At 39.4% G+C, this 23,005-nt stretch overlaps 1 protein-coding gene across 3 annotated transcripts in view; it reads left to right on the top strand.

Annotated features, from left to right (window-relative positions):
• rptor (regulatory associated protein of MTOR, complex 1) overlaps nt 1-23,005 on the top strand; it is a 146,960-nt gene that overhangs the window by 62,419 nt on the left and 61,536 nt on the right. For all 3 annotated transcript variants that reach the window (XM_054604164.1, XM_054604163.1, XM_054604161.1), the window contains exons 8-10: nt 7,597-7,656; nt 17,445-17,545; nt 19,266-19,410. In XM_054604164.1, the coding sequence (XP_054460139.1) occupies nt 7,597-7,656; nt 17,445-17,545; nt 19,266-19,410 (306 nt within the window). The remainder of the gene's footprint in view (nt 1-7,596; nt 7,657-17,444; nt 17,546-19,265; nt 19,411-23,005) is intronic.

Raw genomic sequence — 23,005 nt, 5'->3', positions numbered from 1 at the left:
GCTCTCGCATAGAATCTCTGAACCCTGCTAGAAGAATGAGAACCATATTTTTAAAAGAAATATTCCCTCATTTTGTTTTTTTAATGATTGGGGCTGAGAGCGCAGTCTAACATGTTGCTCAGAAATCTTCCATGCATTTTTAAACTGGGTGGGGAGGTCTGGAGACTGGGAAGGTCATAACTTATGTTTCACATCATATTAATTAAACCATTAAGAGGGACATCTCCATTTATTCAGGTTTTTCCTTTTATTTGTCCCCCTTCTGTATATATAAATTAAATCCAGCAACTGATTGTATACCTCATTTAATCAGTCTCTAGAGACATACACCATCTACCTAAATATACCTAATGATGTCATCAGTAAGTGACACCTGCTGATTACTGTTTATGCAAATGAGCTTCAATTGAATGTCAGGCTGACAGCTGTGAGGTCAGAATTTCTGCTCCTATCACGGTAAAAATCACAGCGGCAGCTGTCGACCGTTCTACTCCCAACAGTTCTTCCATGATTCACTGTCGGAGCCGCTCCAGGATTTCTCTCTATAGGTGACATCATCACTACAGTCCTTCTCTGTGCTGTTCAGTTGAAAGAGAAACTTGAGAAAAATACACAAATTAAAATCGGTTGTCTGGTGTTGTAGAAAATGTGAATTAATTTAGGATGGATATTTCTTTAAACTGAATTGTGCTGTAGGCGAGGTCAACGCCCCTCTATGTTAAGGAAATCTCTTTTAATTAGCATAATGTGTCCAGCATACCCCTAGAAGTGCACTTTGATGTAAATTCAAAGTGAGAACAGTAATGAAGCATGTTTCTATGCTGATCGGGCAGGACCCTCTAATTTGTCTTATTCAAGCAGAGCACATTCATCATAATGTATTATCATTGGAAATGTTGCTTTGAAAGAAGAGCAGTTGTACCGGAGCTTAGCAGCCGGCTGCCGCTTAATGAGCAGCTTATTTTGACCTTATGTAACAATGAGAGACATGGTTAGAAGCAGTTGAAATGCAAATATTATTTTGTTCTCGTAGTCATTATACATGTTACTACAAGATGGATTTTACATCTACCGACCATTTACCATTTTGAAGTGAAGACATTATCGTGTGCTCATTAGCTGTAAGATTTTATAACTTTATAAGATCACCCTACTGAAAACATTTTCAGTGTCAAACACTCACTGAATGCAGGTTTGAAATGGAGCTTTGGACATTTCTCCATTCACGTCTCTGATTTGTTCAAGTTGCTCTCATGTTGTGCTCATTGAGAACTGTACTCTAGTTTTAGAAACATTCAAACCACCTGGAGCATTGTAGGCAGGATTAAGAATTCTACTATATTGCTAGATAGGTAACTACATCTGTGGAAAGTAGCAACATAAATGGCAACAAGTTAAGATATTTTTAGTTTTCGTTTTGCTTTTATAATTAATTGTATTATTATTTATTTATATTATGTATTACATTTTTAAGTTTTATTATTTATTTATTTTATTCTAATTTTAATTTATTATTTTACACAGCTGGACAAGTTCTAAGTACAATCTGACCCAGATAACAGTTAACAACTGCTACCAAAGCTATTGTGTCAACTGGACCTAATATACAGCGCGTTACTGTTCGGTTAGAGCAAACAAATCAACAACAACAACATTAAGGTTAATGTTGAGGATAATATTGGTCAATTCAACTGGGCATAATAACAATATGAGGGAGCCGCTGTGGAATACATGGCTCGGACTCGAAGGAACCTGGCTGTGAAACCGCATGATCAGCTGTCCTAGTATTTCTGTGACAACCCGCTCCTGCAGATTAATTCTCCTCAACATCAGGAGGATGCGTCCGTTCCTCCCTGTGGATGCAGTGCAGGTTCTGGAGGAGTCGAGACTCTCTCCTCTCCGAAAGGGGAAGAAGAAACAAGAGATCCTAAGAGAGGATGATGAAGTGAATTCAAAACATGATATTAGAACAGGACCAGGTTTAGAGACATCAACAGGAGCCAACTGACACAAAGTCCTTCGGAAAAGAGGAGCGAAACGTCCATAATGAGAAAGTTTCAGAACACAAACACTGTCATAGTTATATTTTAGATGATTTCATTGAACATACTGATTGTGATATGTGTGATGATTATTGTAGGTGAGTGACAGAGCAGATTCACTTTAAGATCACCCAGCAGTCCCTCCAGTACGTGACTGATAGAGACGGTGACTTGGGACAGGAAGGCTGATTGAAGGAGTAATGAGCTGTGGAAGACAGCTGGCTCCGCAGGGACCAGAGGAAACACTCTGCTCCTCCCGTTCCACCTCCTCCACCCACCCTGGGAGCAGTTTAGTAGTTTCTTCGCACCATATCCACTTAATTTCCCTCGTCAAAGTTTAATATGTACATAGCCACTTCTGCACCCACACACTCGCTCTAACTTATTCACCGATCCAATTAAGGTTTGGCCACCTTGCTGTCATAATAATCCCTCAATTTCCTCTTCATCTCTGAACTCCAGGCCTCCTGTACTTCTGGTTATGTATAAACCATAGTCGTTGGTGCATTCCAAAGTTTGACTAGTTTTCTGGATAACAAAAAGCTAACTTACTACTTATTACTCTATCCACATTTTTGAGACCCATCACCGATCTCTGGAAGTAGTATCATCCCATAACAATTAGAGCAGAGGAGAAACAATTGTGCTGAGAATTCGTAGCCACACAAGCAGACTTGTTTCTAGGGAAAGCAATGTCAATTGGTCTGCCGGTTGTTTCAATACTTTGTTCCAGCCTGAAATATCACGACAACTATTTGTTTGATTTCCATGACATTTTGAACAGACATTTGTGTTCCCCAGAGGAGGGATCCCAATGACTTTGGTGATCCCTTGACTTTTCAGCTAGAGGCACTAGCTGGTTGACAAGTTTGGTTTTGAGTAAATTATCTTGACAACTATTCCTCATTACCAGTTTTTCTGGGTGAAATATTTCAACTTAATGTTCCCTTGATTTTTATTAAGTGCTACTAGTAAGAATATTAAATTGATCTAGAAGGAAACTGTTTACCAGAGAACCATTACTACCTGGTAGATTTGAGGATAATTCTGCAATTCAGCGTTTTGGGACAGATCAACACAAACAAACTGGCATTATTATTATTATATATCCTTTATTAGCTACCATTCCAGACTAACGGCCCTATTTTCGTGGGGGTTGTAACGACCAGCGCCGTTCCGTATTTTGAGTTGTCTATGTTGTGGATGTTGAAATTGTGCTTTGCACATTTGTGTGATATTTTAGTGCTCAGCACAGGTGTCTGTAGATTCACAAAAAGCTGGGAGGTCTATTTAAATGAGGTACCATAGAGAGAGAGTTGTTGGTAATATATTGAAAATGGACTTTATGGTGAGAACAGACTTCTCAGAACCACATCTGTTTTTTTGGCACTAAGTCACTTTTTCAACAAGAGCAAACAAAATACTTGGATTAAATGCTCATCTCATCAGTAACAAGATAAGGTTTGAAATGTAATCAACCATTTTTATTTCACAATTCCCAGCAGTAGATAGATTTAAATTGGCAATAAAAATGACCGTTTTTTGTTGTTAAAGCAGAAATGCGAGTTAATCAGTCTGCATTAATTTACAAATGAATGATTCTTACAGTATCTGTTGTCCACAGCTGCATTATACTGTTTAGAAAGCTAAACCTTCAGTTCATTTAATCAATGCAGCCATCTGATGACAGCAGGACACATATGTTGATAAATCTGCAGCTAGCTATCAATTTAAGAGTACAGTGTCACTACGCATGACCTCCATGTTTACCTTCATTAGATCAGGCTGCTACAAAGTAACCACACACCTCTACAAACACCAGACTGCTCTGTTATACTTTCGTATTCTGTTGTTTATGCTCAGATTTTCTGAGTTTGTTAATCCTGTATGACACTGCCTCCTTTCAAACTTTATTTTTGGCCAAAGTGAAGTCTCATGCTTTATTCTTAAAACGTATAACGATGCAAATGCTGCTGTGTAAAATTTTACAATATGGGGTGACCGTTTATGACGTGAGATACATCCATCCATCCATTTTCCGTAACCTGCTTATCCAGTTAAGGGTCGCAGGGGTGCTGGAGCCGATCTCAGCTGTCAAAATTAAATGATAAATTAAAATTGAAATAGCTCAGGAATGATACAAATATGGTTGTTTCTATAACCGCTGGGAGACTGATGCTTTTTAGAATTGTTTTCCAAGCTTGACTCATTTCTGAGATTAACTATTGTTTATGTTTGACAGTGCCTCACTTTGAGTTGTTAGCATTTACAGTTCTGCCAATACATTTTTCCTTTGGATGGTAAAAATGCATCTCTAATTAGCAAATACTACATTGAAAGCCTCATCTGGCGGAAGTGCATTCAGCAGATATTTGACTAAGGCCAGTGGGTTTTAGGTCTGAACAGAGATTGGACGGATCTGAAAAGACACTGCATAAGCCTCTATAAAAGCTCTCTCCACTGACCTCACCACCCATTCAGCCTCTGACGTATGCTCGGTTTTCAGCTTGTAGAATACAGTTTTTACCTGTGCATCCTTGTGTAGAATGAATATGTACCTGAATCCTGTGGGAATGCAATGAGGTCTATGAATTGAGACATTAACAAATCACATCGCTGTCTGATTCTCCTCATGAGTCCATTACAGGGAGGAAATTTAGCTTCTAGCTGCATACAAGAGATTGATATCAATTTTATACATCATTCGACTATTCTTACAGCAGTATCACATACTGGAAAACACATTTTTCATTTTATTTACTTGTGGTACCTTAGTCTCATTGGTAAGCAGTAAACATATTCACTTGCTGTGGTTGATTCCTAGTTTTGGTATTGGAGAAAATAAACAAGCCAGAGGGAAAATATTTCAGTTCATGCTCATACACAATGATAATAATCGCTCACAGAATCACTTCATGTATTCACACTACGTCATTATAATGTTATAATATGTTTTTTATCTTCAAAGGAAGGTTGTGGATCAATATGACGCTGGATACTTGTTTGACTTAATCTCTATAAACAGATATCCGCATACGAATGCAAAATCTGTAGGCAACGGGAAAAGGTTTTGGTATCGGACAACTTCTGGTTCCTGTTTTGTAGCCCGAGTAGTATTGACAAATCATGTTAGAGTGGGCCTTGGTTGAATTCTGTTAAACATTCCATATGCAATTTGGCAACCAATCGGCCATCATCTGATTAAGACATTTTTTTTCCTGTCTTCAACCCCTGAGGTCCTTTACGTCTCCTTGCACAGGTTTTGGGTGGAAAGACGCTCTCACTGATGCAACCTCTCACTCGGTCTGTGCTCTGTTTACTTTCGGCCCGTCTGTTTTTGCCAAACTCCATTTTTAGTTAATCATCTCTGTTTATGTTGGGGAATTCACCATATCCCTTTTGCGACAAACAAAGAGCAAACACATAAAGAAAATATTTAATCTGTCGTCAGATAAAATTCCTAAGTAAACAGTCTTGGGTTGTGTTGTATTGGGTAAACAATGAAATACCTTAGTTGCCTGCCAATAAGCAAAGTGCTGGCACATATCAATGCAGTTTTTGCGCATCATGGCTTTCTTTCAAAATGTTTCTGATGATTAAGACTTTAGTACAAATTGTCCTGGTTGCATCCGTCCTGCTCTTTGTTCCTAGAGTGCCAGGCCCACTGGGGCTCATGCTGTTCTTATAGGAGACAGTAAGTCACTGGTGTCATGTGGGATCTCATTATTCTCCAGCATCAGGAACAACCTTTGAATGTGAGAGTCATAGATTACGTTACTGTTGGGGTGGATCAGTTGTTGGATACAAATCAATGCATGACTTCTATCCTATTTGAACGTAAATTCCCCTCCAGGCATTATGGTGGCTTAAATCAGTGGAGAAAATTGACTCTCTATACTTTATAACATAATGATACTTTATACATGACGGCTGAATGTGTCAACAGGAAAGAGCAGTTTTATGCGATTTTACTCTAGCATTGTCAAATTTCAACTAATTTAATTAAATCCACTGATCACTAAATTCAATTTATGATATTTTATGGGTTAAATTCGACTCAGGTTAAATTTTCTGGTTCCTCCAGTCAGAACCATTTCAGATCTCATAATCGTGACTAAAGACCTTGTAACTGTAAAATATTGAGTTTGCTAAACGCCCAGAAGTTCACTTAACAGATTAAATGCAGTTGTTGTTGTCAGATGTTACATTGTTGGCTTATTAGCATAGCTCCCTTCAAACATGCATTTGGGTTAGAATTTCCTGATTAAGGCTGGTTATGTGTATTTGTTAGATTAGTCAAAGGGTCCTCTCTTGGATTGGGATCAGCACTGATCCTGGTTTGAGTCTGCCTGCCAACATTACTGAAAGAGCTGTAATATTTGGGCACTGGGGCACCTGAAGCTTCAGACTTAAACATACTTATAATACTAAATTCCAACCTCACTAACAACCAAACCAATTTGTTATTGGTTTAATTTCTTAAAGGACAAGTGTGTAGAATTTAGGAGGATCAATTAGCAGAAATGGAATAAAGTATTAATAACAAAGTTATTTATTAGTTTCTAATCACCTGACCTAGGGATAGTTGTGTTCTTTGTTGGTTTAGAATAAGGCCTTCATATCTACAAAGATAGCGGTTTCTCTTGTCCACCGCGTTGCTCTAGTGAGGGCCTTTTGTGTTTTTACAATATCTGAAGACCATCGTAGTTCTCTGACACGATGAGGACTGAAGTGATGAGTGGAGGGGTATTCAGTTGGTTGCAATCTGCAACCTCATTGCAAAAGGCCACTAAATCCTACAATTAGAATTGTTTGCGATTTAGTGGCTGATCCCACGAGACGTGTTGCTAAAAACGCTTTGCCCACAAAACCATTGTTTTCCTATGGTACAGCGCGCATGGCGTTAAGTCTTGTCAAAGACGTCAGGCAGCCAGGTAACTCGTATGTTTAGCAGTGGTTTTCAAACGTTTTCTGTCTTTCCCCCCTTTGGAGGAAGAAAAATAACTGCTGAGTAAAAGTAACGTAATCTTTTTTTATACTGTAATCTCCAACGCTCATGCTCACACACACACACACACACACACACACACACACACACACACACACACACACACACACACACACACACACACACACACACACACACACACACACACACACACACACACACACACACACACTCCTCCACTCCTCCAGGCTCCAAGCAGCAACCTGCTGTGACTTACAGCTGGCCTGACCTGTCAGAGCTACCCGTGCACAGTAAACAATAACCCCCATGCCAGACGTTTCAGAAATATGACTCTGTGTTTCCCGCTGCCCCCTCCCCTTTGACTGTAACTCAGCCAAAATACACTTATCAAAGTGCTCAGTGGTTGTAATCTTTAAAGCTCTCATTTTTCATGTGAGTGTTTTATCTGTTGATTGTCTCTCGTAGGTCGTAAAGTCTGTATCGTAGAGGACAAATGTTTTTATTGCTAGGTCTAGTCTGTGAGCACCTCTTGTTTTCTGTCCAACTCTTACCAGCAGCTAATCTTTGTCTGTTTTTCTCCCTCAGGTTTTGTATGCAGAAGAGTGCCAAGTTGGTGCCAGGGGTGACGTTAGACCTCATCGAGAAGTAAGTGGCACTCCACCGCCATCCTAAATAAACAAGAAAGAAAAGAATCTGCGTCTTTCTGTCTATCCCTCTGGAAGGTGTAGTCTAGAGAGATCATTATCCTGTTTTCCTCGTGTCTGTCTCTCTGTCTATCTTACTGTCTGTCTCCTCTCTGTTGTTTTCCATCCTGCAGGTACAATTCTCTGCCTTTGTTTCCTCTTCACAGCCAAAGCAACAGTAGTTTGGCAGATTTAAAGCTCCACATTTCTTCTATAAACCTCCGGGTGCCAAGCGGCTGAGCGTGGAACATCTCCTGCTCTTAGGCACACACTCTGACTGATATTAGTGATTTATATGGATGTCATATCCAAAGTTTCAGTAGTTTCACAGAACCATCCGGGGTCCTTTTTTCTCTTTTTCTCAGCTTTAAGTGCGATGGAAAGTAAAATGACAACCATAAATAAAGTTAGGTGAGGAGGTGTTTAAGAAGTAGTAAGTAACTTAAAAGCAGGCTGTCATATCTTTTTGGAAAGCACCTTGCGCTGCTAAACTTTAAGTGTCTCAGCAGTCTTTTAATGACGTTTGCTTTAAAGATGATTCATTTTTCGTCAAATGCCTTAAACTATGATTTCAGTTTGCCACAGGCAGCCAGACACAGTTTGTTACATGAATACACAACACCTGCACATCCGCACCTTCCTCTAGAATTTAATTTGTTTTTGGCTGAGTGTTTGTGCAGAGACATTGTGTGCTTCTGTGATCCTTCCTGTCCTTGTGTCTTCAAGAGCTGTTGTCAAGGTGTTTGTGTGTATGTGTGTGGTTCTTTGGACTAACAGTGGTACACTTTTACTAACCTGTCCAAACTTATGTTTTATGTGCTTTACTTTGGAGAGAATACTTAGAATCTAGTGCTGTACATTTTCAAATAGTGGTCTATATATACCTGAAGAGCAGCCTTTGTTTGGAACAGGCTGTTATTAGAGATCGTTCTTTATTTCAAATGGTCCCATTTTTTATATTTGTATGTCTTATCATATAAGAAACCTACTCGGTTTTTTTTTCTGCTTCCATTTCATTTGCCGTTGCTTGCTCTAAATGCAAGCTCAACACTTTTTATCCGTTTTCTTGATCAATTCAGCATAATTCGCATTTCAAAGAATTAACTCGATAGCACAACATTAGAGTTGTGTCATACTCACCAGTCGGCTGCTCTGAGTTTCCCTTTTTTCACTTATCAGCTTATTCCAATCACTTCTATATTTGTAATTCTTTAATAAGTTACCATCATCATCGTTACATATGTTTTACCTTTTAACAAATCCCTCAACATGCTGAAAGGGAGAAACCCTTTGCTGGCGGGGTTTTCATTTGAAAAATCTCTAAGAAGTATTGACTGTTGAGAGAATTGTCAGCAGTGTTACATAACTGTGCGTTTGTTGTAATGGATGAGTGTTGCAGAAATGTACATTATGATTAATTAACAATGCGAGTCATCTTGGCAATGTTGGTTTCCTCGTATGTTACATTTAATATCTCAGAAATTGATTAATGAAGAAGAAATATATCTCCTTATTATGATTTAAGCCTTTTCAAAATCATAATAATTGGTCCAGTGAATAAGTGGATCACTTTTAGGGATTGAACATGTTCACTCTCAACATGTTTATTTATTTTTTTCAACAAGCTTCAGGAGGATTATCCATGAATTAAACAACATTTCTCAACAGTTCTCACCTCAACATCTTGTTTGTCACCCTTTTTCCTTTTTTTAAATTATCTTTGACAATTGACACTTCCTTTGATTTTCTTTTCATCCCATTCTGCCTATACTTTTTTGATCTTCTGTCATACACCGCTTCTGTCCAGGGCATAAACATTACGCAGGAAATGCCTTAGTACTGTACGTAAAACTACTGCAGGATGGGAAACCACTTGAGCGATGAGAAACTCCTTTGAAGAATTTCTTTTTTCTACATTCTGCTCTCTCAACCTCCCCAACATCAGTCGGTGGGTTTGACAACATTGAAGCTCTCCATTCATGCTTCATGTCCTCTTTAACTATTATGACTTGTTTCACCAGGATAAAGAATGTGCTTCTGTGGAAAAGGGGAAAAAGTAATTTATGACCTGTGTGCTGTAAGGGGAGTTATAGCACCAACAAACGTCATACTAGTTTACGTCAGAGACAGCGCTGGGGAGAGAATGCTCACCTTATCTCATTCTTCTGTTCGGCATGAGTAACACTGGATAGAAACATCAGAGGCGTGACAGTTTAACAAAAAAAAAGTCAAAAAGGTTTCTGTCGCGGACAAACTGTGATCTGAATTCAAAGCTACAGTCGCTAATCAATCAATCAATCAACCAATCAATCTAACTTTATGTATATAGCATAAGTCATACATTAAATGATCTCTTAAGTTCTAAACAGAAAAAGATAAAAAACAAACTTTTATTGAATACAAATGATAAGAAAATAAACATTTAAATGACTAAAATAAAGTATAGTATAGTTAATCTTTTAACTAAATCAATGCCAGGCTAAAAATTAGTGTTTTCATTTTTCTTTTAAATATATCTACACTCTGCTCTCCTCAGGCTCTCAGGCAGGCCGTTAGATAGGCCGGGGCCAGAGTGGCTAAAAGTGGCTTCACTGTGGGTCTTAGACCGGACCCAAGGAACAACTAAGAGACGGCCATCACCTGAGGGATTTAGTATGTACATACCTATAAACAGATTCTGTCTTAGAAATGGTATCGGGAGCGATCTGGTTTCTGTTATAAGTCTGTGTAGTATCGACCAATCACATTCAAGCAGCCTTGGTGAACGCAACAGTCTTTGTGGTGGGCATCAATAGGGCTCCTTACCTAGCCATACATGTGTTTTAAAAAAAAAGCCTGTGCACAGCTTTTCTTGTTAGCTGACAGCTCCAGACATAGCAGGGTTGTATATTTATAAGAAGCCTGTAAGGTTACAATACAAAAAGTGCTGACCAGTTCCGTATTAGTTGGTATGCTCCACTGAAATTGGATTTGAGATGTTGCCAATTCCAAACAGTATTGAAAAACTAATAAAATGTCAAATGAATTCCATAGATGACCTTGAATTGAAATACAAGCACTGAAAAATGAAGGGTTGGATTTCAGGGGAGAATGCTGAAACTGAAAATTAAAGACAGGAAATATGTGGTAAAATCTGTGTTTTTAAGTAAACTAGTGACTCATAATGTCCCAATTAAGTGCTGAGAGAGTAAGGCTTTACTTCCTGCCCCTTGATGTCTCAGCAGCCCTGAACTTGACTGAAGAAGGGTTTTTTCGTTTTTAATCAGTGGGGGTTGGTTGGGTCCATGATGCTTAAGTTGTGGTTTTGGTTCATTGCATGTTGTCCAGAGGGCTAAATGTTGACTCAGCTGATGTCCCGCAGAGATAAATAATGGATGGTCTCAGAGCTCATGAAATTGAAATGGAACCAAACCCATTTTCCATCTCACCTCTCTGCTCTATGAAACTGGGCCATCATTCTAAATAAAGTCAAACACGTTTTCAGGGGACGCTTCATCACAAAAGGAAATATCAAAGAAACAGCAGTTTCACCAATGATTAAATTCTAATGGTATTAAAGCTTCTCATTATTTGTAATTATAACAATCAAATAAATGACGATGGAATGAAATATGCTGCTCATAGTGATGAAGAATTATCACCCAGGAGTGGAGGAATAGGAACACTATTTTAAAACGAAAGTTGCTCTGATGCTGCCTTAGAAGCCCTCTTGTGGTATTCAGAAAACTCAGTTTATGAGTTCTGACATATTTGCTGATGTTTTCAAAAATGGCACAGGCCATGAAAGTTAATTTCCTGTGGATGGTTGGTCATTATATTGTGTGTTTAGTTGTATAGAGTTTGTCTTTATAATTGTATATGTCTGAGGAAAATATTGATATGCCCAATAGCCTGATCTTTTTACTTCTCTCATTGTCCAGTAGAGTCACTACAGTAGACCAGAACAGACAAACCAAACACTGACTCTTGATAGGCCATTCACGTTTTTGCCCCTGCCACTTTATTTCTCCTTCACACTTGGCACAAGGGAGAAGTTTCAGTTAGTTGCTCTGAAACATCAACGCAAGATGCTGCCAAATTGTACACACTTTTAAGAATAGTTTCAAAAGTTCACACAAGATGTATAAATATGAAATCACCTAATCAAGAATAATTCCTGTGGTTGAAAAGTAGAACCTATTCAGTCATCTACTCTAGGGAATATTTCGACTAAGTATTAGCAGTGTAACTTGAGGTTTAAGGTGCACCACAAAAAAACTCCTGGAATACGTAGACCATCACAAACTGTTATTTACAAATGTGTCCAGACCTTTTGAACAGCATGTATATCAGCTACTTCACATCTTTTCAGTGTCCTTGCCTTTTGCCCAGTCGGCAATTTGGTGATTTTTAACAGTCGGTTCTCAGAGAAAAAGACACAATTACAAATCCATCTGCTACTTAAGCACCACGGACAGCGCCTTGGATTTATTGACACAGCACAAAACGTGGTTCGTCTAGTGAATTCACAGGCTTCCATCCACATGGTATTATGCACATTTTCAATTTTGCATAAAAAACCTTAGTGGTTTTAAAATCTTTTACAATCTTTTAAAAGTTTTTACGCTTGCTGACGTGGACAGGTTGGTGTTCTGATGGAAGCAAAATGTGCGAAAGTGCAATGGAAACAGATTTATTCTGCTCCGCTAAAGAGATGAAAATTTGTGGAAGGTTAAAACGTTCTCTTCATCGCCCCCACACATTAATATATGAAACAAGCAGATATGTCATATTTCCTTATATTTTTTTAGAGTGTATAAATACATCATCTTCTTGTGCCCTCTTTTGTGAGTATAAGGGTCTTCTAATTGGAGAAATGGCACAACCTACTGCTTATTTTAATAACCCAAAACCTAATAAACGCACAACTGCAATGGTTGGAAACAGACATTCAAAAGCATTTTCTTTTGCTGATTTTCTCAAAATTCTGTTAAAATTTGCAAGACCTTTTGAATGGAAACGTGGCTATTGACTACGTAGAGTGGTAGCGATCAGCTCCAGTGGCCGAGGCACAGCTTGCACCCAGTGGAGGCTACTGATTTTTCAGAGCCATTGTCAAGTTCAAAGATTCTAACTCGCACAAACCTCAGTCAGATGAAGGATCAATGAGTCAGGCAGACTAGACTAACATATTCAACTAAACAACCCTTCAGCCCCTGGACCTTCTCTGCTATTAGGGGATGGGGGGGGGGACTGCAGGTATGGATGAATAACAGGGGGCTGCATTTTGGTCATTTTTCTAACGGATGGAATCCCCCCTCCTCTCCAATCAATTGCCTTTTTGGAAGATCACCTTAAACACACCAGCTTTCCAATTTCTGGTACAACACAACTCTTGTTGTCTTCCCAACAGCGGGGAAATTTGCAGGCTTACAGCAGCGTAGAGTAAAGTGCACACAAGAGACATAGTAGAAGAAGACAAGCTAAAAAATGAAAAATAAAATAAAACAGTATTATAAATAAGCAATAAAAAAACAACAGTAACTGAAATATTATATTTACAGACAGAGAAAAAACAAAACAACTATTTTAACTATTTTAAACTTTTTTAACTATTATTGCACAGTGTAATGTGTAATGTATTGCACAGGATTTTTATTGTCATGTGTCATGTGGTCTGCTGGGAGCAGAGCTGGTTGTGCAGCCTGACAGCAGCAGGAAGGAAGGACCTGCAGTACCTCTCCTTCACCACCGGGGGTGAAGCAGCCGGTGGTGAAGGAGCTGCACAGAGCTGCCAGGGTGTCCTGCATGGGGTGGGAGGTGTTGTTCATCAGGGATGACAGCTTGGCCATCACCCTCCTGTCTCCCACCACCTCCACCGTATCCAGTGGACACCCCAGCACACTGCTGGCCTTCCTGACAAGCTTGTTCAGTCTCTTCTTGTCTGCTGCTGAGATGCTGCTGCTCCAGCAGACCACTGCATAAAAGATGGCTGATGCCACCACGGAGTTGAAAAAGGTCTTCAGGAGGTCTCCCTGCACTCCAAAGGACCTCAGTCTCCTCAGCAGATAGTCTGCTCTGACCCTTTTTATAAAGTGCATTTGAATGATTAGTCCAGTCCAGTTTATTGTTCAAGCTAGCAGCTGTATATATTAAGGTCCTGACAACAATATTTGTACCTGTACTGCTTTTCCTTCTCACAGTTTGAAATAAATAAGTTAGCTTTAGCTACAACAATAAATTACATAGTGGTATCCTGGCAACAACAACAACAACAACAACAACACAAATATCACACCAATTTACTTTCTTTGACAGCTGCAACAGAGAGATGCAGGGCAGCTTGTTATAAGTCGGCCTTTTAAAATAGATCTGGGGTGATTGGTCTCAAATGGTATTCATTTTTTTCATTTGGCATACATTTCTGTGTTCAAATTGCACGTGTGCATGAGCAAATGGCTAACAGCCCATACACTCACCAGCCATTTCTCATTGGCCACGTGGTCACACCTTTAAAGGTCAAACACAGTTGGAAAGCACGTATCGAGCACTCACCGCCCTGGAAATATTACAAACATTTGTTGCAAAATGTATTCAACATAATGTCAGTATTGAGTAGTCGTGTGCTGTTGATTTGTTTATTCATTTGATTATTCCTTTGTCTATCCTCCATCTGTGCATCCATCTGTCTCCGCTTCCCACATACATCCAACACACATTCTGGTCGTATCCAATCAATAAAAAGCCTTTTAGATAAGAGAGTCACGACACAAAGAGCTTGTGGATTTTACCTGCTCACAATACACTCGATCTCTCTCACTCTGCAGTAGCTCTCACTGTTTCCCTCACATTCGATCGCACACAGTCTCTCTTTTGCACACATTCAACCCTTCTTTTTCATCTCTCGTGGGGCTGACACCAGTGTGGTGGGTTGATCCCTATTCACAGCCTTCCCCTGAGTCTCTCACAGTGAGTCCCCGTCCCCCAGGTGGGCAGGAGCGTCCCCTTAGTGTTTGACATTGTGTGGAGCCCTGCTGTGCTTGCTCACCGGGAGGGATGCTAAAGTTAGACTCTATTATTGAAGGAATCATATTAATGTGATGGCTTCTCAGCATTAATAATGCCGAGGAGATCCTTTATTGATCCAGTAAGGAAATCCTTTATGCCCTCTCTCCACAGAGATGTCGAGGAGAAGAGTCGGCTATAAAGCAGCAACCATGGGGGTGGTAGACATCTGGCTCTTTGCTCTGGACAAGAGCAACCGCTTATCCCTTTTATAGAGGTCCTTGTGACCCTGTTCTTGTATCCAGACATATTCAGATTGTTTATTGATCCAGCTGAGGTGAGACTTGGGTGTTGGGAGTTAGGCATTAGGCTCTATGAAGCACCTTTACGATTTGCTGATTTAATTGCAAAAATAACAAAATAGTTCCGGAGAAAAAAGTAAAGAATGACATTTAATTTTACTCATTGGTGTACTTAAAAGAGAATAATTTGAATGTAATGTTATGTGATCACACTATGAGAGTTCATCAACATGAAAGTGTCAGTTTCAGTGTCCCAGGAACGGCCTCCCACTAAAACATACTGCATCATTGACTGATAGATCAATAATGGCAACTAATAAAAAAGATACATATAGACTAGTATTCTAAAATGATAGATATAAAATGACTTTAAATAAGTATCACCTTAACTATTAATAAAACAAGAAAGTATTTTGATGAATTGACTCAAGTCTGCACACCTTTTCCAGCCTGTTAAACAATTCATCCATCAACAGTATTTGACCATCCTTTTCCCAATTCACCGTCCTTTGGCCGACTCAAATATGTTACACTGGTTACTGTGCAAGGATATGAACTGCTGAGTGTTCATCCTTAGTGCTGACTTGCCAAACACCTTTGGCAAGCACTCAAAGTGCTCAGAAGCTGGCTAGCCCTCATGGTTATACAGTAGGCTTGTACCTGCCAGGAGTTTCATAGCCTATTATTTGTCACTCAGAGGTGGAAATGGGATGTTAGGGCAGGAAAAGGTCAGACTATTTGTGTAGTTATAAGTCATTTATTGGGCTGCTGATTAACTTTACGTGCCAACTGCCAGACTTTGGTGCTGATAACACACTGTAAAAGCATTTTCTAATTGATTAACCAAGTTATTTAATATTATATAGTAGCATAGTGTCTACATAGATAATGTATACAACTATATTTAATGCTTCTATCTCAAAACAAAGACATGTTCTTGGCAGTGCTCCAGTGCACCAGCTAATGATAATCGAACCACAGTGGAAACAAAATGTTTGGCAGTGACAGTGGGTGCAGACATTTCTGGGATGGGGAGAGAATTGGAAGCATGTCAATGTTGTGCAATGAATGCAACCATTTTTTCGACCCAATCATTCCAGGCCTCTATTATTTTATTACATACATGAAAAGGCTAAATGTGGTCCGACCAAAGAATCCCTCCTTCCAGACAATGCTGATCCCCTCATCCTCTCGTCTTATGTAGTTTCTTAAAAACACAGACCATAGACTGTATATAAGAAGTGAAAGTAGCCACCGTGACGTAACCAATTGGTTTGTGGAGTGCCGTAATGAAGCCTTGAGTTTGGCATTTTGGTCATCGCCATCATGTTTTTTTTGTAGCCAGAAGTGACCATATATGGACGAGAGGGTGAAGGGGGAAAGAGCGAGGACCTGCGGGACCAGGTAGCATAGCATAGCATAGCAAACGCTAAGTTACAAGTTAACACTAGCTGGCTAGAAGTTCAATGGATGTTGTGCTAGCAACCTGTCAACTACAAGGAAGCCCCGCCCTAAAGCATACTGTACTCTACTTTAAATCGTACCACAATCTATAAAATGAAAATCATACTACAGTAACTGTGAGCCGAATGTGGTAAAGTTGATTTTCTCAACTTTGCGACAGTGAAAACTGTCATGTTGTCTTGGGTTCTATCTGAAAGGATTTCCCTGCTCTCCTTTCCAAGGTGCTCCCACTCTCGGGTCCCGGAATAACTATAGTTTGATTTGAAGTGCCAGACAATGAGCAGGGTTTTTGTGTATATCTATTAATGAGACCACTGTTTGTTCATTTTCCAACAATGTCTCACTTGACTTCACTCTATTATTGCCTTTTCCATCCTCCCTTTCCAACTTGTAGAATATGACGCAGGCAAACCGGAACCAAACTTGTTGTATCTTGATTTTACTGTTTCCCCAGTTGAATACATTTTTATGCTATTTTCCAAAAACACAAGAAAATCATTAAGTTGCAAATATAATGAACTAATTTGAAATTCTAATAAATAAATAGGTTATATATTGATTACAACTAAATACAAAAATCGATGAAGACCTTGAGTTCTTCAGGTAATGGGAAGAGCTACTGGATTTCTTACAAAAGAACAATGGCCAGCAAAAGTGTGGTAAATGTTGTTGGTCAGACAGAGTTGCAGTAGGTATTGTTCTATTAAGCCGCTGCTAGTGGGATTAGTTTAACTCTGTACTTACATTTCACATATAATCCAGACAAAATGCTACATTCTTTCTCTACTAGTGCCTGTTGTTGCTATGTGTCTCAACCCTTGCCCTACAGTATCTCTTGTGTGTCTGAGTAAGAGCCTAAGTGCCTGTAAATTTAAATTTCATCAGATGTGTTGTGATAATACTATTGAGCAGTTGCCACTTTGTGCTCTGAGTCAACTCTGGGACATACAGTGAGCGCGGCTGACACACTGCCATCTGTGTTGTGTTGTGTGTGGTGCAGGATCCCCGGCAGGCTCAACGACAGACGCACTCCCCTCGGAGAGCTCAACTGGATCTTCACAGCCATCACCGACACAATTGCCTGGAATGTGCTGCCTAGAGGTGAGGCTTTACATATGCAACTTGTTTGATAAAACACCATGACTTTCATTTTTCACAGTTTCCAATCCGACAAAAAAAACAAACAGTCCACTACAATTTGGGTCTTCTTTTTGTAATGCAACAAGTACGAGCCAATGAGCGGCAGAGTAGAACAGATCTTCATGGAATGCAAAGGCAGGAGAATATAAATTAAAGTACCCTAAAAAACACGCTGCGCAACTGTCAATGGCTTTCATTGAGGTAATCTGGCATAAAGAAGAGAGGGCACTTCAAAAAGCGTTCTTACTTACTGCTAGTGTGCAATTGCTCAAGCTATTTGCAAGCATGACTAATGTTGCCCACCACAGATGAAGTGGATTCTGTGCAGAATTTTGGATTTGTCCATAACAGGCACATAGGGAGGAGGTATGGATGAGGTCTAAAAGATGGTCCCACTAATTGATAGATGTAGGGACAAATACATTTAAAGCAGTCTGGACCCAGGTTATCACTTATGCTCCTTAGAAACCTATGGGTGATGTCACATAGACTGCGTCCCTGTTTTCTACAGGCACTGTCTGTTTCAGCTCACAGGGAGCCCAAATTAGGACACCTTATAAAAACAGCAGTGAAGCATCAGCAATACTAAAACTTTTAGAGTATCCCTAGTGGTTGGAAACAGCAAAGGTGTTGATGTAAAAAGCCAGAGGTGCAGGTTTGCTCCTCAAATGGAGATTAATTGTGTTTAGAGTGTCTAGCACAGTAATGGGGGACATCATTTTAACTGTTATTTGGAGGACGTAAGAGCAAGTATGCACACACGTACACACTAAAGCAAAACTCATGCACTCTAACCATTACCCACAGACTCAGCTAGCCCGGATAAAAAAAATATATACTCACACTTCTTTTCTGACATGCAGTTATCTTTTGCATGCAGCACATACGCTTCTGCTCATGACTCACCTGTCTCTTGTTTGCAGCACACATCCACACACATGCACACACACATACACATGCACACACACAGGCACACTCAGACTCCCCTGAGACAAACGGTATCCCAGCTAGAATAGAAATGTGACAATGCTGATGGCTGCCAAAGCCTTTTAAACCCTTGTGGCTCTGCTGTTAATGAAGCAGCCCACATCAGAGAAAATCCCTGTAATGAAGGCACTGCACACTTAATCCACACACACACACACACACACACACACACACACACACACACACACACACACACACACACACACACACACACACACACACACACACACACACAGACAGTAGCACAAACACTTTAACATTTAAACAGCAAAGCACTAACACCAGGCACAGGAGTTGTCACACACTGTCTCTCATTTAATATCCTAGATACACACACACACATTCACTTTCTCACACAAACAGGGGGATCACAATCATAAGCCAGAGATTGGCATAGCATTGGCCTGGCCCCATTAAAGAGAATTAGTGAATGCATTAATGAGCTGATAGAAATGTGACCACAACCCATCTGCATATCACTGTCCTCTATATTCCCTAAGCAAACACAAAAGCAAACCAGTTTTTTTCCAAAGTGGCTAGTTTGCTTTAATTAAACTTGTTTATTTTACTGCAGTTTTTATTTTCATTCACTCACTCAGCGCTCTCTTTTCCTCACTTGCAATCCCGTCTTTTATTCATTCACTGCCTCTTCTCTGTCTCTGACATGATTTCTTTTTTGTCTTTCTGTTCTTAGATTTGTTCCAGAAGTTGTTTCGCCAGGACCTGCTGGTGGCCAGCTTGTTCCGCAATTTCCTGTTAGCAGAGAGGATAATGAGGTCGTACAACTGTACACCGGTCAGCAGTCCCCGTCTGCCCCCTACATACATGCACGCCATGTGGTAAGACACTCAAACGGAGCCCAGTGCTTGATTTCCTCCACACAGATACCACGGTCTTGTAGTTGGTGGTGTATTCTAAATGGTTCCTTTTAAACAGCCATTTAGAGATTAAGAAATGCATTCAACTTGGTCACTCATGCACAAATGGCTAATGTCCCCTATTAGCTGAAAAATAATGGCCTCATTTATCGAATGAAAAAGTTTCCCACTGTTAAAAACATTTATTAACGACGCACTTTGTGTTTCTGTGAACATTTGGTCTGGATTTGTATTGTTTCTTATTCCCATATGTAATTGGAAAAGCAGACCATTTTTTGCCAGTGTGAGATATTCATACCAGTGGTGCGAATCTGCTTTACTAAGCTCATTAATACACATACTAACAAAAAAAGAGTCAAGATCAATATTCATAATAAATCAGTGCATTTAGCTCAAGGGACATCTAACAGACGTTTTGCCTAGCTTAGCATCTGGAAGCAGAGGCTAACGGCTAGCTTGTCTACAAAAGTGCCTCCCAATAGATCCAAAGTGGTTGTAGCTAGCTTACCTATAGAAGTAATTACTGACCAACAACAGCTGGCAGCGCCTCAGGTATACCTCAGGTATCCTGATACTAAGTACTATTGTGTTAATGGAATAGAGATACACTTATGGGTGTATACTAGAATATGGTTACAAAATAATTTGCGGATGTATAGCCTTATTTCTCATTTACGCCTATCGATTCAACTAAAACAAGGACAAAAGTGTTTGATCATCCATTTAAAAACACCGGCCAGTGTATTAAGGTACATTTTTCCTCATATTCCAAGCCACATTTATCATGCTAAACAGTGAAACAAAATTAACTGCTTTAATTACTCTCACAACTTCTCAAAATAAATGCGGTTAAGGAAGTGTGAGCCAAAACATGTAGGTGTCTTATTTGCTTTTTTGCATAGCATATGCATACACCTCGTTCATGCTAAGTATAATTTCCACCATTTAGTTTGTTGGTTATTTCTTTATGTTGACTGTTGCCAGTGTTGCTGTGTGTTGATATTGCAGTGTCTTTTCTGACAGCAGCCTCAGTTAACCTGAATGCCATGCAGACACACACAAGACAATATGGAGTAACGGCATTGCTATATCTTCAACCGCCCACACACGCATAACCCCCCGACAAGTATGTCCACCTTCGACTGAAAGCTACAAAATAACTTCTGGGGAATATTAATAGACATTTTTTCCTTACCTTCATTTTACTTTTCATTCACTTCTTTAAACAGGTAAAAAGAAAAATCTACTTAATTTGCTAACACACAATACAGTACATTGTGTTTAGAGTGCATACAAACTCATCTGAAAGAAAACATTTTATTACAAAAACAAACACTTTGAAACAATTATCCTGGTGGGGAAAAAACTAAGTGTTTTCCCCAGATGGAAAAAAAGGAACACAAAAAAGTTGTCATGGCAAAACTATGTTTTCCCCACCTGGTTCAAAGATATAGAAATATTATAGCTAGGGTTGGTAATGTATATAGAAAAGAGTCGGCATCACCAGTTATTTTCGATGAATACTTTGAAAACCTGTCATACTCTTGCTGGTTGTCAAATGTTGCCGAGCCCAGATTCAAGGCACTTAGAAAGATTTGATGGCAAAAACTTTTTTCCACCTGTTCTTGGGTCATTCATACAGGAGAGAAAACCATTTAAATCAGAATTAGAAAATGGATCAGCAGCCCTTTTTTTCTCACTTCCATAGAGGTACTTGCAATGTATTACAATGTTCTACCACCTGCCTGATTAGACCTCCATGTATTCTCATTACTAGACATGTATACAGACACACAGAGGTGCTGAGAAGCCACTGACTTTACATGCCCCTCCACACTGTGTAAGAAACATTATCTATCTCCCTTTAGTTCCGCAAATAATTCTCCCACTATCTATTGTTTCTCTTCTTGGTCTTCTATAAACACATTCCTCCATCTCTCCCACTCATTATCTGGCTCGTGTAAAAGAAAAGAAAAAAGAAAAATAATCTCTCTTCGCCTGGAGAAGCGACTTGTTGTGTAACACCCTGACATCACTCGTTGTAAAGAACACTGCTCGTCGCTCCTTGAACAAGCAATAGTCTTTCTTTCTTGCTCTTACACATTATTTTAGATTGTGGGTATATTGCAGTGTTTACCGCCAAAGAAATTGGGAGTTGCATTTTGTTTCACAGCAGCAGATGCAGTATTAAGGAGGACAGAATAACGACAGAGAGGTGTTTTAAGAGGGTAGGAAACAAGACTGAGAGAACGATAAAAACGAGGATGGATAGGGTGTATTAAGCAATTTGGGGGCTCGTTGATCGATGCTCGTGCCCAAACACAAACAGCAATTGTTATTCAAATGGAGCAGAATAGGGGAGAGCAGATAAAGCCAAGGCTGATTACTCCCTTGTGGGCAGTAAAAGTGTGGGTGTGCGTCTACTTTATATGTGTGTTTGTGAGTGCGCGTCGCTGCACCACTCTCTGCAGGCAACAGATAAGATAAGATAAGATAATCCTTTATTAGTCCCGCAGCGGGGAAATTTGCAAAGAGGGAAAAGAGCTTAGTCAGCCACCAACTGGTCCCCTACACTGCTCTGTTATCGGCCGTCCCCTCATCTCACACACCATGCACACTAACACAGACAGGTTTTGGTGATGAGTTACTCATGCGTATTGGCAGGCTCGTTCGAGTTAATGCTGTCATCTCGAATGGTGCAGCAGCCTCCTCCCTGTGAGCGTGTCTTCGCTGATTTGGCTGCTCATTCTGCTTGTTTCCTCATCGTTGGATTACATAATCTCCAATAGGGATGGTGGTTTGTTTGCAAAATTTCTACACAGGTTCCAATTTCAGTACTTCATATTTTGAAACCTAAAAAAATACCTTTGTGTCATTTGTTGTTGAAGGAAAACACATTTGGAGCTGTATATATTTTTTTAAATCTATAAATTACCTTTATTTCTGTTATCTTGATTTTGTCTGTTAAGATATAATTCGTCTCTCAATTACTTCAATAAATTACAGGAAAATGTAAAGGCTTATTTTAATATTTCATCATTTCAGTGTTTTTTTTTTATATATATCTTTGGATACCTGAAGATGACCTAAACATTTACTGTGGTACAAAATAAGAGAAAGATAAGATCATTTTTCAACATCCAGCTCTATCTTCAACTGTAAAATCTTTAATGTCCATTGCATATTAAGAAGAAATAGTTTTTTGGCACAAACTATCACAAATACTGTTCTAATCATAGTCCACTGAGAGACTACTGTCTGTGTCCCTTTTTTTTTTTTTTTTTTTTTTAAAGATTAATATATTGCAAATAAACACAACATAAATACAAATTCAAGCAGTGATCTTTGCTTCAAATTTGGGGATAATTGTTTTAGGTTCAGCCAATGTGTAATTTCTCAGTGAAACCTCTATATGGAAGCAAAAACATAGAATAAAGAATAGCGCTTGTTTTTAATAATGCAGTAATGTCTATTTTTCACTGTTGATATTTCTTTGCTGAAAGGCCGGCTGCAGTGGCAGCTGAATTTAAAAATTCTCCCATTTAGCTTGAACTTG

The sequence above is a fragment of the Anoplopoma fimbria genome, chromosome 9 (genome assembly GCF_027596085.1).
Source record: "Anoplopoma fimbria isolate UVic2021 breed Golden Eagle Sablefish chromosome 9, Afim_UVic_2022, whole genome shotgun sequence".
Classification (NCBI taxonomy): Eukaryota; Metazoa; Chordata; class Actinopteri; order Perciformes; family Anoplopomatidae; genus Anoplopoma; species Anoplopoma fimbria.
The sequence above is the reverse complement of the archived record's forward strand: the minus strand, read 5'-3'. Positions and strand labels throughout refer to the sequence as shown.